This window comes from Thalassophryne amazonica, chromosome 15, assembly GCF_902500255.1.
Source record: "Thalassophryne amazonica chromosome 15, fThaAma1.1, whole genome shotgun sequence".
Lineage (NCBI taxonomy): Eukaryota > Metazoa > Chordata > Actinopteri > Batrachoidiformes > Batrachoididae > Thalassophryne > Thalassophryne amazonica.
Window position 1 is genome coordinate 29,266,170 of NC_047117.1, and position 17,639 is coordinate 29,283,808.

A 17,639-nucleotide genomic window follows, 5' to 3' on the forward strand; every position below is an offset into this window, starting at 1 on the left:
TAGTGGTTAAAATTGATGCACCAGATTATTGTTTTTTTTCTAATTAACATCCCATATGATTTAAACTCAATTTCAAATTCATATGATTTAATTCCCATTTAATTTCAATTGCATTTGCAACCTCAGAATCACAACTAAGGAACTGAAAGAGTTGGAGGAATCAGAAAAAAAGTGACATCTTCCACATTTAGGGCCCCTTCAGACATAGTACAAATAAGTCCAAATCAGGGCGACGCACGGCGAAACAGCTCGTATGAGCAAACCATGAAAACATCAAACTGACGGGCAGGTGTGCACGATCCTGGTGCGACGGTGTCATGCGAGGAGGAACACAGTGCAAGCAGCTGCACCGCATTGCGCTGCTGATGTGGAGGAAAATAAAATAAAACCAGCTGTATAATTAGTGAATATCACTGGGTTGATATAAATAAATAAATATCCCTGGTTAAATTAAAAAAATGCCACTCACAGGATTCAAACACGTAAGCTGTGATTACCAACCGGAATTTTACCACTGCGCTACAATCACTATCTTTTAAAAGAAGTGTGAAATGGCTAAAGTCAACAAGCAGATACACGTATTTTTTAAAAAAAGAGAAAAAGTGCTGTGATAACTGACAAAACACCGTATGGTACGGTGTTTTTCTCTTGATACGTGACTGAAAGTGGCGTATTTGTCCTTGTCTTACGGCGTGCCTCTCACGGCCCGACACGCGTGTCCTGTCAGAAAGACGTGACATTCAGATCGCCTGCTGCGTGTTCACATGAACCGATGGTCTGTTTCTCCAGCACGTGGCAAAAGTGATATATGTTTTTATGTATTTCCAAGTGATGACAGCAAGCACACACGCACGTGTGTCCATCAATCAATCAATCAATCAACTTTTTTTTTATATAGCGCCAAATCACAACAAACAGTTGCCCCAAGGCGCTCTATATTGTAAGGCAAGGCCATACAATAATTATGAAAAACCCCAATGGTCAAAACGACCCCCTATGAGCAAGCACTTGGCTACAGTGGGAAGGAAAAACTCCCTTTTAACAGGAAGAAACCTCCAGCAGAACCAGGCTCAGGGAGGGGCAGTCTTCTGCTGAGACTGGTTGGGGCTGAGGGAAAGAACCAGGAAAAAGACATGCTGTGGAGGGGGGGCAGAGATCGATCACTAATGATTAAATGCAGAGTGATGCATACGGAGCAAAAAGAGAAAGAAACAGTGCATCATGGGAACCCCCCCACAGTCTACGTCTAAAGCAGCATAACCAAGGGATGGTCCAGGGTCACCTGATCCAGCCCTAACTATAAGCCTTAGCGAAAAGGAAAGTTTTAAGCCTAATCTTAAAAGTAGAGAGGGTATCTGTCTCCCTGATCTGTGTCCATCAAAGCAAGGGACGTGATCTGCAGCTACGACATCCAGGAACAGAGATGTCTTAACAGCTGTTGGCAGCCAGCCATGCCCCCTGTTCATTCAGCGCACAGACCAAGAGGTCACTCTGTGATCAGATGAGAGGTGCCTCACCTGCGGACGGGGGGTGGGTGGGGTGGGTGCGAACCACATGCACACATGTTGAGGGGGCAGGATGGGAGTGCGCGAAACACACACACACATGTTGTGGGGGGGGGGGGGGGGAGCTGACATTCTGGCATGCCACATGTACACTTGGCAACTCCACAGTCGTGGGGGCACTTGCACAAATTTCACATCCAGCTCCACAGTGATTGTCTGCTGACTGTTATCGTGCTAATAGTGCGAATGGCCACACATTTTCTAAGTGCCAAGCAAGCGGTGTTAGATATTTGTGTGTGTCAACTGGAATTTGGCCCACACCTGCAGCGAGAGGGATCGAATGGACTCTCAGAGCACACACTCTGTCTTTTAGCCACTGGTGTGCGCACATAGTTGTAGCAACAGGTGTATGAGGTGTTGGAAGCAGCTCCGATTTTACACGTATTACATACGATTCCTGCTTCATGCGCACTTCATGCGCAATTCGGCCACATTTGTGTTATGTGTGAAGGGGCCCTTAAGAGCGTGCCATCAGTGCTTAGAGACTGCTGTTGCTGGACAAAGCATTAATTCAAAATTGTAAGAAAGGAAGTGTGGGTTCACCATTGTCCTGGTGATCAAGTGTAAGTGCTTGTCAAGTAGTTTGACTTGGTAATGGACTCTTCTTCAATGAGGTTAAGTCTATATTATTAACAGGTTGTAAATTTGCTTGTGGTGCCATAAAGCTTTAACTAATAGCTTCTGAGAAGGAAGTGAACTTGTGGAGATCTGAAATGGTACTTTAAAGCCTTGGAATTCTTCAAAGATTTTTTTTCTCCTAAATACAAGAAGGAAATGGTTCTACAAATGTGCCCTCAAACACAGACAAAACTTCTTCAAAAAACATTCTTTTACAAGTTCCGCCAACTTCTGGAGTCCTCTGGAATCTTCCATGCTGTTGAAAAATTCACCTTGGCATATGCAAACTGTTGACACACTGAAAATCTGACATAGCGAATAAAAAAAATTGAAATGAATCTTGTAATTATTGTTTTTAAATACCATTATATCGAAACATAGGAGACATTGTAACTGAGGTAACACAAATTGATTAATAAAACTGAATAGGTGTAGTAGAAATAAAATGTGAACGTTTTAGCCTTGGTTTATATATATATGTATATATATATTGGGGGGTTGTCTGGCAATTTTTTGTCATACCACGTAAATAGTATTTCTTATTTTTTTTCCCTTAAAAACTTTTAATTGCCATTTCAAAATACAAAAACGAACGCCGCTGCTGCTGCTGCTGCTGCTGCTGCTGCTGCTGCTGCTGCTGCTGCTGCTGCTGCTGCTGCTGCTGCTGCTGCTGCTGCTGCTGCTGCTGCTGCTGCTGCTTCTTCTTCTAATAGATTCCGGCAGGCTATACGCTGGCGTAGCATAATGCTGCCCCCCACAGGTGATAGTTAAATACTTTATCTTATGTTGGACTCTCAAATAGAGGTTGGTGGAATGGAGGAACTTAATCACAGCTTTGTCCACTAAATGCGAGTAACTGCTCTCAGAAAAAAATTGACCTAAAATAAAACACAGTCAATCCACAGTCTGACAAATCTTTAAACAATTTCAAAAACGAACACTTATATAAATGCAGAAAAAAAAAGAACACAATCTGCTTTCTTTTTGGCGAACCCCTCCCCCCCTCCCCTCTGTGACGTAACACGTACGGGAGCCAGCGCGTGTGCCACGTCAGTAGAAACGACTCGTAACCAGGAAGTGGCTGTTTAAGCTAGTGACGGACTATGAGTGACGAGTCTGCTGTTTGACAGGTCAGTAATTATCTGCGGAAGGGCTGTTTTTCTGTAAGCAGTAATTGGCTTCGTGTTTTGAGGCTGCTGGACGTATAAACCGGCGTTTTATTGAGGCAGGCGGTCAGTTTAGCTAAAAAAAAAGGCCAGAATGACGGTGAGCAGCACGGCGACACGGCGCGCTGTCAATCACACCGACGACTTACGAGTTAAGTGTCAACGAGCATTTTCTGTTGCGCAGAATGAGCGCCGATTTACGAAAGTTCGTAAGGTGTAACCAGTGAAAGAAAAGAAACCAATGACATTCTGACAGGGTTTTCTATATATTAGCAATATTATTATCAAATATTAATGTCTTGTCTTTGCTTATTAATGTCTTTACGTTGATGTACTGTCTTTGATCTTGTCTTTGATTCTGTTCTCTATTTTCATATATACATATATGCATGTGTGAGAGTTCATGTACCATTACTCTTAATTAATCACTTATTGTCAAAGCGATCATATACACTGAACTGTTCAAATAATCATTAAAACTGCTCACACGGGAAAGTGAACAGATGATCTTTGGCTTAGTGAATGTGCAGACTGTTTTGCTGAGATCATGTTTTTGCTGAGCACAGTTGTACGTTCTAATTAACAGTCCAGCCTTGAGCAGGGAGGGGTGTGACCTGCGTATTAGTTCAGGGTTACGCTGTTTACTTCATGAGACTGGAGGCTTAAACCCATAACAGTTTCATTTCGATGTGAGAGCAGACTTTGTGTCGCTAATGTGTTTTGGTATTTTGTCCTTCCATATGCTTGTATGTAACTTTATTCTAATAAATATGGAAGGCAGATGGGCGGGGCCCTTCAGAGCTGACGGGACAATTGTTAGCGGAGGGTGACGCTCGTTTGCTCTCTCCTGATCAGGAAAAGAAATTCAGTGTCTCCTGCATGATTATTTTCTGTGTTAACGGAGTTGTTTTCAGGTCCAGCTCTGAACAACTCTGACACATTCATAGCTGTGAATCTTACACCAAAATGAAAATCATCTCCAACAGGAGAATCAATTTTGTGTTTCTCCACATTTCAATAAGGATGCAAGACTGGTATTACCATTAATTATACTAGCATGTTGCTTTCAGTGACAAGAACTGACATTTTAGTCTCTGTATCTCCAAACACTGCATCTGCAGCTTTTGTTTTCATTGCATCTAGGCTGTATGAAAGTTTGCAAAGCCTCCAGGGCACAGTGGCACACAGCAATGCATGCAGATTCTATTTGGTCTTCCATGTGCATGCTGGTATGCAGTTCCACCATAGAAACCATTACATTTAAGAGAAAGTGACTTTTTGGTAGCTGTCTACTGCGGTGACAACAATACACCAAAGGGTTAAACTGTAGTCTAGCTGGTATTCAGCACATCTGAAAAGTATTCACAATGCTTCACATTTTTCTACATTTTGTTATGTTACAGCCTTATTCCAAAATAGAGTAATTTAACTTTTCCCTAAAATTATACTTGCAACACCCCATAACGACAACATGAAAAAATGTTTTTTTTTTTTTGCAAGTTTCTTAAAAATGAGATCACACCAAGTGTAAACACCCTTTGCTCAATACTTTGTTGATGCATCTTTGGCAGCAGTTACAGCCTCATGTTCTTGAATATGATGCTATAAGCTTGGCACACCTATCGTTGGGCAGTTTTGCCCATTCCTCTTTGCGGCACCTCTCAAGCTTTATCGTGTTGGATGGGGAGTATCGGTGCACAGCCATTTTCAGATCTTCAATCGGATTCAGGTCTGGGCTCTGGCTGGGCCATTCAAGGACATTCACAGAGTTGTCCTCAAGCCACTGCTTTGATATCTTGGCTGTGTGCTTTAGGGTCATTGTCCTGCTGAAAGATGAACTGCTGCCCCAGTTTGAGCTTCAGAGCACTCTGAAGCAGGTTTTCATCCAGGATATCTCTGTACATTGCTGAATTCATCTTTCCCTCAATCCTGACTCATCTTCCAGTTCCTGGTGCTGAAAAACATCCCCACAGCATGATGCTGCCACCATCATGCTTTGCTGTAGGGCATGGTGCGTGGTTTCCTAAAAAAAAAAAAAAAAGTTTGTCTCATCAGATCAGAGAATTTTGTTTCTCATGGTCTGATGAGACCACTGTGTTTCTCGAGGTCTCATCGTTACTGTCAATATCTCGGTCTGATATTCCCGTGCAGACTGAGCAAGCGAGATGAATAATTAGTTTGAGTGTAATGTGGTCAAACTTTCTGCTTCCTGTCAAAAGTGTGGGAACAGTATTTTGAACCAATTAGAGACCCCTAATGCTGGACTGCGGTAAACCAGAAAATAGAACATTGCAGTAGTCCAATTTTGAAGAAACAAATGCATGAATCAGGGTCTCAGTATCAGCCATAGACGGGATGGGACGAATCTTCATTATATTTTGCAGGTGGAAGAAAGCAGTCCTAGCAATATTTCTAATGTGTAGGTCAAAGGACAATGTAGGATCAAAAATTACCCCAAGGATCCTCACTTTGTCATTGTGATGTATGTCACACGAGCCAAGGCTAATCATTAGCTGGTCAAATTGATGCCGATGTCTCACTGGACCAAGGACCATCATTTCAGTCTTGTCAGAGTTTAAAAGTAGGAAATTGCTAGACATCTTCTAAGGATTTTATGTGGATGAGATTGCCAGCAGTTATGGGCATGCTATGAGGAAAAACTCAAAACAGTGATGTCATCATGATTGACCGGATAGCTATGAGTTGGCGATAAAATTACCATAATGTATTTTACTCTAAAGATGTTTAGCGCTGGGCATTTATACTCTACGGGCATCTACAGGAGGTAAATCTCAAAACATCTGTAGTTTTTAACTTGTACATCAAAGTATACGACTATTTATTACTGCAAGTGTTGTTTGAGCTACAGAAGAAACTGTTGGAAAAGAGAGAGGGAAAGCGGACCCCACGGAAAGATCCAGCCCCGGCACAACTTCAGCTTTGTCACTGATTCGTGAACATTGTTCTCAAGAATCTGCTGATATTGACTGGAATCCATGTGACCCTCAACTTTAACAAGATTCCCAGTACCTGCACTGGCCCCACAGCCCCACAGCATGATGGAACCACCTCAAAATTTTACTGTCAGTAGCAAGCATTTTTCTTGGAATGCTGTGTTCTTTTTCAGCAATGCATACTGCCCTTTGTTATGTCCAAATAACTAAATTTTAGTTTCATCAGTCCACAGCAGCTTATTCCAAAATGAAGCTGGCTTGTGCTTTAGCATACCTCAAGCCACTCTGTTTGTGGCGAGTACGCAGAAAAGGCTTCCTCTGCATTACAGCATCATACAGCATCTCTTTGTGCAAAGTGTGCTGTATAGTTGAATGATGCACAGAGACACTATCTGCAGCAAGATCGTGTTGTGGGTCTTTGGAGCAGGTCTGTGGGTTGACTATGACTGTTCTCACCATCCTTCGCTTCAGCTTATCTGAGATTTTTCTTGGTCTGCCAGTTCAGGCCTTAACTAGTACTGTGCCTGCGGTCTTCCATTTCCTCACTGTGTTCCTCACAGTGGAAACTGACAGCTGAAATCTCTGAGATAGCTTTTTGTATCCTTCCCCTAAACCATGATGTTGAACAGTCTTTATTTTCAGATCATTTGAGAGTTGTTTAGAGGCCCCCATGTTGCCACTCATTAGAAGAGGGGAAACACTTGTAAATGGCCACCTTAAATACCCTTTCTCATGTTTGGATTCACCTGTGTAAGGAGGTCAAGGGTCAGTGAGCTTACAAAACCAAAAACCATGAAAATGATCAGGGGTGCCCAATCTTTTGCATACAACTATAAAATGTGTGCTGGACACAATTATTGGCAGCCTTTGATGAATTTGCAGTAAATCATAATTTTTACAGACAGTTTTCTTTAGAGAGTCATGGGTTGGATACTTGAACAGTTCCAAGCCACTGAATATTAATTAACTAATTGATCTGGGTTATCAACATTTCTTTCATACATTGTTTTCACCAACACTTGTAAGTAGGTCATATAAATCAGTTCAGAGTTTTTCCAAGTATTTGTGTTAAAAATACACTGTATCAACAATAAATATAACTTTTCTGGTTGAGGTTTTTAATGTTCCAGTACAAATCTCTCTCCTCTTGTTTCCAGTTTCAGCAGGTAGAATGGGCAGGCAGAGGAAGAGGGTGGTGACTGGTGAAGCTGTTCCCCTACCCAGGAAAGATGAGAAGCCCTCTGCTTTCCACCGCAAGGAGAAGAAAAAGAAAGTTGATATTGGCAAAGTTTTCATCAATATCTCTATTGGCCTTTGTATATTCAGCCTTATCTGGTTTTTTTATGCACTGTACATGCGATCCAGCCTGGCAAACCGGGTGGTGACCCTGCACCCTTCACGTCCCATCCTAGATGCCAACAGCACCAGTGCCAGTGTTTCTCCAGAAAGGTTCTGGGGCTCATACAGACCCCAAGTCTACTTTGGCATGAAAACCAGGAGTCCCAGGTCAATTGTGACAGGTAAATTGAAATCAGCTTAGTATTGCAATAAAGGTGCTACTTAAAGGCAAAACTAGAAGGCCACTCAACAGAATCCATAACTCTTTCAAGGCTGGACAGTCTGGCTATTTATTAATGGGATTAATAGCATTGCATACTTAAACCATCATTGACAGCAGCATATTTAACTTTCTGAGATTTATATCTACATCTGCCGCATATTTAACTTTGTGATATTTCTCTTTCATTTGATATTTTTGAGTAACAGTTTTCACAAAGTTCTGTGTGTTGATTAATTATTTATGCTAAGAATTTACACCTGAAAAAACTTTCTGTGTCAAACAAAGCCAAAAAAATGACCCTGAATTAACATCTGCATTATGAATGATCGTCTGGAATATTTATGAATAATACAACAGACAAAAGGACAAATACGGAAGGCCACATGCTAATTTGCTAATTAATTTTATTCAGATTAATTGGCTTAATTCAAAGTTAATTGGAATACGTTTGGCTGTAAAGGACTTCTTGAAGAACCAGTGTTTTCTTGTGTTTATGAGTCAGAAAAACAATTACAAATAATTAAACAAGGCTTCTAGAGCAGAATTTTTGGATCTACATGTCGTTGCTTCTTATGAGCCACCTTAAGAGTCATGACGCTATGAGAAACTGTACCATCTATCATACAAAAATATAAGATCCTTTTGGCAATGTCGACTACACACCATTGAGGAAGGAAACTGAAATTAACACCTAGGAATGAACAAACGTTTGTTCTAAAGGTCTTTTTTTTTTTTTTTTTTTTTAAAGTATAAGGATTTTGGGACAACAGATTTCAGCACCAATTTTCAACCTGGCAGCAGTGCAATGCAGGTGTCACTGTTAGTGTTCACCTGCCATAGATGTTATTAATATGCTCAGGGCCTGTGTCCTATCAAGTACAACAGCACTTGTGCTAGTGTGTTGGTATCATCCTAGACAAGCAAAACTTGTCTAAAGTTTAGTATGAAGACACTCAGAACTCTCACATTCACAGAGTTGCCCATAAGTCACTCCTTTGATATCTTGGCTGTGTGCTTTGGGCCATTGTTCTGCTGAAAGATGAACCGACCCCGCAGTAAAGAGTGTTCTGGAGCAGGTTTTCATCTAGGATGTCTCTGTACATTGCTGCATTCATCTTTCCCTGAATCCTGACTAGTCTCCCAGTTCCTTCCACTGAAAATCATCTCCACAGTGTGATGCTGCCACCACCATGCTTCACTGTAGGGATGGTGACTGGTTTCCTCCAAACATGACGCCTGTCATTCATGTCAAAGAGTTCATTCTTTGTCACATCAAACCAGAGAATTTCATTTCTCATGGCATGAGAGATCCAAAGAGTTCCAGTTTGAGGAAGTTTTCTCAAACAAAGGTCTGTGTCATTGTAATGTCTGACATGCATTATGATTCAGTTGCATCTATTTTGAATTAGCCCAACAGTTGTATCAGTGGCTGTATGTAGTCAAATAAAATAAAAGGACAATTAAATAGTATTTCATCAGTGTTTAAGTAAAGTAAGGTTTGCATTTAAAAATAAAAAATGCTTTTGAAAAAGGCATCATAATAAAATAAAGTACTTAGTTAAAAAAATAGTGTAATTTGAGTTACTTGGGTAGTGAATAATTGTGTCAGAATTCTGCTGGATCGATCATATTGGGATCTTCAATCATGTATTTTCTGTGTCCTCAGTTTGGAATTGAATGGGTACGATTACTCAGAAGAGTTGTCCTTTATCATGATGCTTCTCATTGCTGCTATGAATTGTAGCCATGGTCTCTGAATATTTGAGGCATACAAGTTTTGAACTCCCTGTGGGAAAGACGAGCATATAGGAGTCTGCCCATTGTGGATTAAAAGCACTGTTGTCTCTGTTTTTCTCATTTTAGGGAGTTTTTTTCTTTGGCAGGGTGTTTGCCAAGTGGTTAGTTTGCTTGTTTCCAGAGTACAAGGTTCCCAGTTCAAGACCACCCCTCCATTCTTAGTGTAATGTGGAGTTGCGTCAGGAAGGGCATCTGATGTAAAATTTGTGCCAAATGACCTTTGATCTGCTGTGGTGACCCTGAGTGGAAAAAAGAGGAGAACCTAAAGGGACTTGCTTACATGAGTCTCTGTGTCCTTTATTCACTTCTTCAGACATCTGTTTGTCTGTCTTCTCGCAGCTGGCTGTGTGTGTACGGCACTTGCAACGTTGGTCTGAAAAAATTTGATTGGTTGAGTAGGGTCACATGGGGATGAGTTACAGTTACTTGTGATTGGTCTGTGCATTTTGCGAGTACGTTCATTGGCCATTGTAAAGAAAAAGAGAAAAGCTACGGTTAAATTAACACTACCATAAATCCAAGAAAAGTCATGCATCTTAAAATAGAAGTGGTCTGTCAAAATTGATAGGTTTGGGTCCATGTAGAATGATCTACTGTAGGTCTGGAACGTGGCTCTAGAGATTAAAGCAGTGTGCCTGAGACCAAAGGGTCCTTGGTTCGAATTCCCGTCATACTGAAAATCATTGAGGGCCTGTAGACGAGGCCCTTAATCCCCAAGTTTCTCTCGGTGTGCAGTTCAGCACCTTGCATGGCAGCACACTGGCGTTGGTGTGTGAAGGGGTGAATGTAAGGCATTGTTAGTCCTTTTAAGCTTCTGATTCAGAAGGAAAAATACAATATAAATGCAGACCATTTACCATTTGCACTACACTTTGTAGATGTTAAGTCCACTGGTACACCATAGTGAGAATAAATGGAAAATGAGAGCAACAGTAAAAAAGTATTTGTTTATTTATTTGCAACAACACTGCTGTTGTGTAGTTGAATGACACATGTAGCATTTTGGGGGCTTGTGGTTTATCTGAATTTCATAAATTCCCTCCAGACAAGGCTTTTCAAACCAAATGAAAATGCATTTTTCTGCATTCTCTGTACTGGTCAACCAAATTTAATTCATGGATTGTGTTATCTCCCCAGGCATGATGTGGATGCGCCAGTTTTCTGAACTAGACGTGAACCTTAGGCACACTTGTGAACAAGGGGATCACTTACGTGGTTACGGCTGGCTGATGCACGATGGCATCAATTTTGGCATACAGGAAATCCAGGACAATGACTTCACCCTAACCACAGAGTTTGTCAAGAGGATGGGTGGAGCTCATGGAGGAGATTGGACCTGGAGGGTTACCGCCAAGCAACATGTGAGTGGCAGGGGTGGTATTTACGAATCACCTCATCAGTCTGTCCCTGATGGTTGTAAGTGCAACTCCTCAAACCGCTCAATGGATTTCAGTCGGATTCCATATAATCTTAGCACACTTTATGAAGATGTGCTTGAAAGAAAATAATTGAGATCTTCAAGAGGATATAATTGGACTCCAACCTCCGTGCACACACAAATCGTGTGTGTGTGTATGTATATATATATATATATATATATATATATATATATATATACACACACACAACTAAAATATAAACGCAACACTTTTGGTTTTGCTCCCATTTGTATGATATGAACTCAAAGATCTAAAACGTTTTCCACATACACAATATCACCATGTCCTTCAAATATTGTTCACAAACCAGTCTAAATCTGTGATAGTGAGCACTTCTCCTTTGCTGAGATAATTCATCCCACATCCCACATCACAATATATATATATATATAGTATGTGTGTGTGTATATATATATATATATATATATATATATATATATATATATATATAGTATGTGTGTGTATATATCTATCAATCAATTTTTTTATATAGCGCCAAATCACAACAAACAGTTGCCCCAAGGCGCTTTATATTGTAAGGCAAGGCCATACAATAATTATGTAAAACCCCAACGGTCAAAACGACCCCCTGTGAGCAAGCACTTGGCTACAGTGGGAAGGAAAAACTCCCTTTTAACAGGAAGAAACCTCCAGCAGAACCAGGCTCAGGGAGGGGCAGTCTTCTGCTGGGACTGGTTGGAGCTGAGGGAGAGAACCAGGAAAAAGACATGCTGTGGAGGGGAGCAGAGATCGATCACTAATGATTAAATGCAGAGTGGTGCATACAGAGCAAAAAGAGAAAGAAACAGTGCATCATGGGAACCCCCCAGCAGTCTACGTCTATAGCAGCATAACTAAGGGATGGTTCAGGGTCACCTGATCCAGCCCTAACTATAAGCTTTAGCAAAAAGGAAAGTTTTAAGCCTAATCTTAAAAGTAGAGAGGGTGTCTGTCTCCCTGATCTGAATTGGGAGCTGGTTCCACAGGAGAGCCTGAAAGCTGAAGGCTCTGCCTCCCATTCTACTCTTACAAACCCTAGGAACTACAAGTAAGCCTGCAGTCTGAGAGCGAAGCGCTCTATTGGGGTGATATGGTACTACGAGGTCCCTAAGATAAGATGGGACCTGATTATTCAAAACCTTATAAGTAAGAAGAAGAATTTTAAATTCTATTCTAGAATTAACAGGAAGCCAATGAAGAGAGGCCAATATGGGTGAGATATGCTCTCTCCTTCTAGTCCCCGTCAGTACTCTAGCTGCAGCATTTTGAATTAACTGAAGGCTTTTTAGGGAACTTTTAGGACAACCTGATAATAATGAATTACAATAGTCCAGCCTAGAGGAAATAAATGCATGAATTAGTTTTTCAGCATCACTCTGAGACAAGACCTTTCTGATTTTAGAGATATTGCGTAAATGCAAAAAAGCAGTCCTACATATTTGTTTAATATGCGCTTTGAATGACATATCCTGATCAAAAATGACTCCAAGATTTCTCACAGTATTACTAGAGGTCAGGGTAATGCCATCCAGAGTAAGGATCTGGTTAGACACCATGTTTCTAAGATTTGTGGGGCCAAGTACAATAACTTCAGTTTTATCTGAGTTTAAAAGCAGGAAATTAGAGGTCATCCATGTCTTTATGTCTGTAAGACAATCCTGCAGTTTAGCTAATTGGTGTGTGTCCTCTGGCTTCATGGATAGATAAAGCTGGGTATCATCTGCGTAACAATGAAAATTTAAGCAATACCGTCTAATAATACTGCCTAAGGGAAGCATGTATAAAGTGAATAAAATTGGTCCTAGCACAGAACCTTGTGGAACTCCATAATTAACTTTAGTCTGTGAAGAAGATTCCCCATTTACATGAACAAATTGTAATCTATTAGACAAATATGATTCAAACCACCGCAGCGCAGTGCCTTTAATACCTATGGCATGCTCTAATCTCTGTAATAAAATTTTATGGTCAACAGTATCAAAAGCAGCACTGAGGTCTAACAGAACAAGCACAGAGATGAGTCCACTGTCCGAGGCCATAAGATCATTTGTAACCTTCACTAATGCTGTTTCTGTACTATGATGAATTCTAAAACCTGACTGAAACTCTTCAAATAGACCATTCCTGTGCAGATGATCAGTTAGCTGTTTTACAACTACCCTTTCAAGAATTTTTGAGAGAAAAGGAAGGTTGGAGATTGGCCTATAATTAGCTAAGATAGCTGGGTCAAGTGATGGCTTTTTAAGTAATGGTTTAATTACTGCCACCTTAAAAGCCTGTGGTACATAGCCAACTAACAAAGATAGATTGATCATATTTAAGATCGAAGCATTAAATAATGGTAGGGCTTCCTTGAGCAGCCTGGTAGGAATGGGGTCTAATAAACATGTTGATGGTTTGGATGAAGTAACTAATGAAAATAACTCAGACAGAACAATCGGAGAGAAAGAGTCTAACCAAATACCGGCATCACTGAAAGCAGCCAAAGATAACGATACGTCTTTGGGATGGTTATGAGTAATTTTTTCTCTAATAGTTAAAATTTTGTTAGCAAAGAAAGTCATGAAGTCATTACTAGTTAAAGTTAATGGAATACTCAGCTCAATAGAGCTCTGACTCTTTGTCAGCCTGGCTACAGTGCTGAAAAGAAACCTGGGGTTGTTCTTATTTTCTTCAATTAGTGATGAGTAGAAAGATGTCCTAGCTTTACGGAGGGCTTTTTTATAGAGCAACAGACTCTTTTTCCAGGCTAAGTGAAGATCTTCTAAATTAGTGAGACACCATTTCCTTTCCAACTTACGGGTTATCTGCTTTAAGCTACGAGTTTGCGAGTTATACCACGGAGTCAGACACTTCTGATTTAAAGCTCTCTTTTTCAGAGGAGCTACAGCATCCAAAGTTGTCTTCAATGAGGATGTAAAACTATTGACGAGATACTCTATCTCCCTTACAGAGTTTAGGTAGCTACTCCGCACTGTGTTGGTATATGGCATTAGAGAACATAAAGAAGGAATCATATCCTTAAACCTAGTTACAGCGCTTTCTGAAAGACTTCTAGTGTAATGAAACTTATTCCCTACTGCTGGGTAGTCCATCAAAGTAAATGTAAATGTTATTAAGAAATGATCAGACAGAAGGGAGTTTTCAGGGAATACTGTTAAGTCTTCTATTTCCATACCATAAGTCAGAACAAGATCTAAGATATGATTAAAGTGGTGGGTGGACTCATTTACTTTTTGAGCAAAGCCAATAGAGTCTAATAGATTAAATGCAGTGTTGAGGCTGTCATTCTCAGCATCTGTGTGGATGTTAAAATCGCCCACTATAATTATCTTATCTGAGCTAAGCACTAAGTCAGACAAAAGGTCTGAAAATTCACAGAGAAACTCACAGTAACGACCAGGTGGACGATAGATAATAACAAATAAAACTGGTTTTTGGGACTTCCAATTTGGATGGACAAGACTAAGAGACAAGCTTTCAAATGAATTAAAGCTCTGTCTGGGGTTTTGATTAATTAATAAGCTGGAATGGAAGATTGCTGCTAATCCTCCGCCCCGGCCCGTGCTACGAGCATTCTGACAGTTAGTGTGACTCGGGGGTGTTGACTCATTTAAACTAACATATTCATCCTGCTGTAACCAGGTTTCTGTTAGGCAGAATAAATCAATATGTTGATCAATTATTATATCATTTACCAACAGGGACTTAGAAGAGAGAGACCTAATGTTTAATAGACCACATTTAACTGTTTTAGTCTGTGGTGCAGTTGAAGGTGCTATATTATTTTTTCTTTTTGAATTTTTATGCTTAAATAGATTTTTGCTGGTTATTGGTAGTCTGGGAGCAGGCACAGTCTCTACGGGGATGGGGTAATGAGGGGATGGCAGGGGGAGAGAAGCTGCAGAGAGGTGTGTAAGACTACAGCTCTGCTTCCTGGTCCCAACCCTGGATAGTCATGGTTTGGAGGATTTAAGAAAATTGGCCAGATTTCTAGAAATGAGAGCTGCTCCATCCAAAGTGGGATGGATGCCGTCTCTCCAGAAGCTTTGCCAATTATCTATGAAGCCCACCTCATACTATATATATATATATATATATATATATATATATATATATATATATATATTATATATATATATATATATATATATATATATATATATATATATATATATATATATATATATATATATATATATATATATATATATATATATATATAGTGTGTGTGTGTATATACGAGGTCTATTAGAAAAGTATCCGACCTTATTATTTGTTCAAAAACCATATGGATTTGAATCACGTGTGATTACATCAGACATGCTTGAACCCTCGTGGGCATGCGAGAGTTTTTTCACGCCTGTCGGTTACGTCATTCGCCTGTGGGCAGTCTTTGAGTGAGGAGTCGTCCACCCGCTCGTCGATTTTTTTTCATTGTTTAGGAATGGCTCAGAGACTGTTGCTTTGTTTGATAAAAATGTTTTCAAAACTGTAAGGCACAACTGAGTGGACACCATTCAATAAATTCAGCTGGTTTTCGGTAAAAATTTTAACGGCTGATGAGAGATTTTGGTCTGGTAGTGTCGCTTTAAGGACGGTCCACGGCGCCTGACGGCGATCTGCGCTTCGAGGCGGCAGCGTCTCGCCGTTTCAAGTTGAAAACTTCCACATTTCAGGCTCTGTTGACGCAGTAAGTCGTCAGAGAACAGAGAACTTTCAGAAGAAGTCGGCATGAGGAGTTTATTCGGACATTCCATTGTTAACGCTCATTTTGTAATGAAAGAACGTGCGGGCAGAGTCGCATGTCGGGCCGGACCCGACCGCGGGGGGTCGCGGCAGGAAAAACACCTCCGTTGGAAACCTTAACGGGCAAGTTGGAACATGCCCAAGCTGTTAAACAATTTCTCAGTTACTCACTTGTTGAAAGCCATTAAAAGCCGCCTGAATTCTACAAATGGTTTTCAACACGGAGGTGTTTTTCCTGTCGCGGCGCACACAGATTTGCCGAGTCGTCACGGAAACGACTCGGCGAATTTGCGCGTACGTCTTTCATTAAAAAAATGTCCTTAAACAGTGGAATGTCCGCATAAATTCCTCATGCCGGCCTCTTCTGAATCTTCTCTGTTCTATCACGATGTCCTGGGTGAATTAAGCCTTAAATTAGGATGTTTTCAGCTCGAAACAGGCCGACGACAGCGCCTGGAAGCGCTGCAGGACGTCCCGCTCCGTGGGAAGTCCTTACACCGACAGAAACACCCCATAATCTCTCATCAGCCGTTAAACTTTTCACAGAAAACCAGCTTAATTTCTCGAATAGTGTCCACTCGGATATTCCTCACAGGTCCAGAAAAAATTTTGATAAAGCAACGCGCGCCGTCTCGAGCAGCGTGTGAAACAAAGGAATTCAGCCGAGAGGGCGGGACCACATCTCACTCGAGGCCTGCCCACAGGGAAATGACGTCACCGACACGCGTGAAAAAACTCGCGCATGCACACGAGGGTTCAAGCATGATTGGTGTAATCGCATGTCATTCAAATCCATATAGTTAAAAAAAAAATATAAACGCAACACATTTGGTTTTGCTCCCATTTTGTATGAGATGAACTCAAAGATCTGAAACTTTTTCCACATACACAATATCACCATTTCCCTCAAATATTGTTCACAAACCAGTCTAAATCTGTGATAGTGAGCACTTCTCCTTTGCTGTGAGCACTTCTCCTTTGCTGAGATAATCCATCCTACCTCACAGGTGTGCCATATCAAGATGCTGATTAGACACCGTGATTAGTGCACAGGTGTGCCTTAGACTGTCCACAATAAAAGGCCACTCTGAAAGGTGCAGTTTTGTTTTACGGGGGGGGGGATACCAGTCAGTATCTGGTGTGACCACCATTTGCCTCATGCAGTGCAACACATCTCCTTCGCATAGAGTTGATCAAGTTGTCAATTGTGGCCTGTGGAATGTTGGTCCACTCCTCTTCAATGGCTGTGCGAAGTTGCGACGACGAACTGGAGTCCGGTCAAGACCCCGAAGAGGACGACGAGCATGCAGATGAGCTTCCCTGAGACGGTTTCTGACAGTTTGTGCAGAAATTCTTTGGTTATGCAAACCGATTGTCAGCATGCCAATTGCACACTCCCTCAAATCTTGCGACATCTGTGAGATTGTGCTGTGTGATAAAACTGCACCTTTCAGAGTGGCCTTTTATTGTGGGCAGTCTAAGGCACACCTGTGCACTAATCATGGTGTCTAATCAGCATCTTGATATGGCACACCTGTGAGGTGGGATGGATTATCTCAGCAAAGGAGAAGTGCTCACTATCACAGATTTAGACTGGTTTGTGAACAATATTTGAGGGAAATGGTGATATTGTGTATGTGGAAAAAGTTTTAGATCTTTGAGTTCATCTCATACAAAATGGGAGCAAAACCAAAAGTGTTGCGTTTATATTTTTGTTGAGTGTATATATGTGTGTGTATATATGTGTGTGTATATGTGTGTGTGTATATGTGTGTGTGTGTGTGTGTGTG

The 17,639-nt window shown here is 40.9% G+C and overlaps 1 protein-coding gene across 1 annotated transcript in view; it reads left to right on the forward strand.

Annotated features, from left to right (window-relative positions):
- The first annotated feature begins 3,231 nt into the window (after positions 1 to 3,231).
- The window catches only part of mogs (mannosyl-oligosaccharide glucosidase), a 24,244-nt gene continuing 9,836 nt past the window's right edge, over positions 3,232 to 17,639 (forward strand). The window contains exons 1-3 of the mRNA XM_034188187.1: positions 3,232 to 3,313; positions 7,461 to 7,823; positions 10,799 to 11,022. Coding sequence (XP_034044078.1) covers positions 7,475 to 7,823; positions 10,799 to 11,022 — 573 coding nt within the window. The 5' untranslated portion in view covers positions 3,232 to 3,313; positions 7,461 to 7,474. The remainder of the gene's footprint in view (positions 3,314 to 7,460; positions 7,824 to 10,798; positions 11,023 to 17,639) is intronic.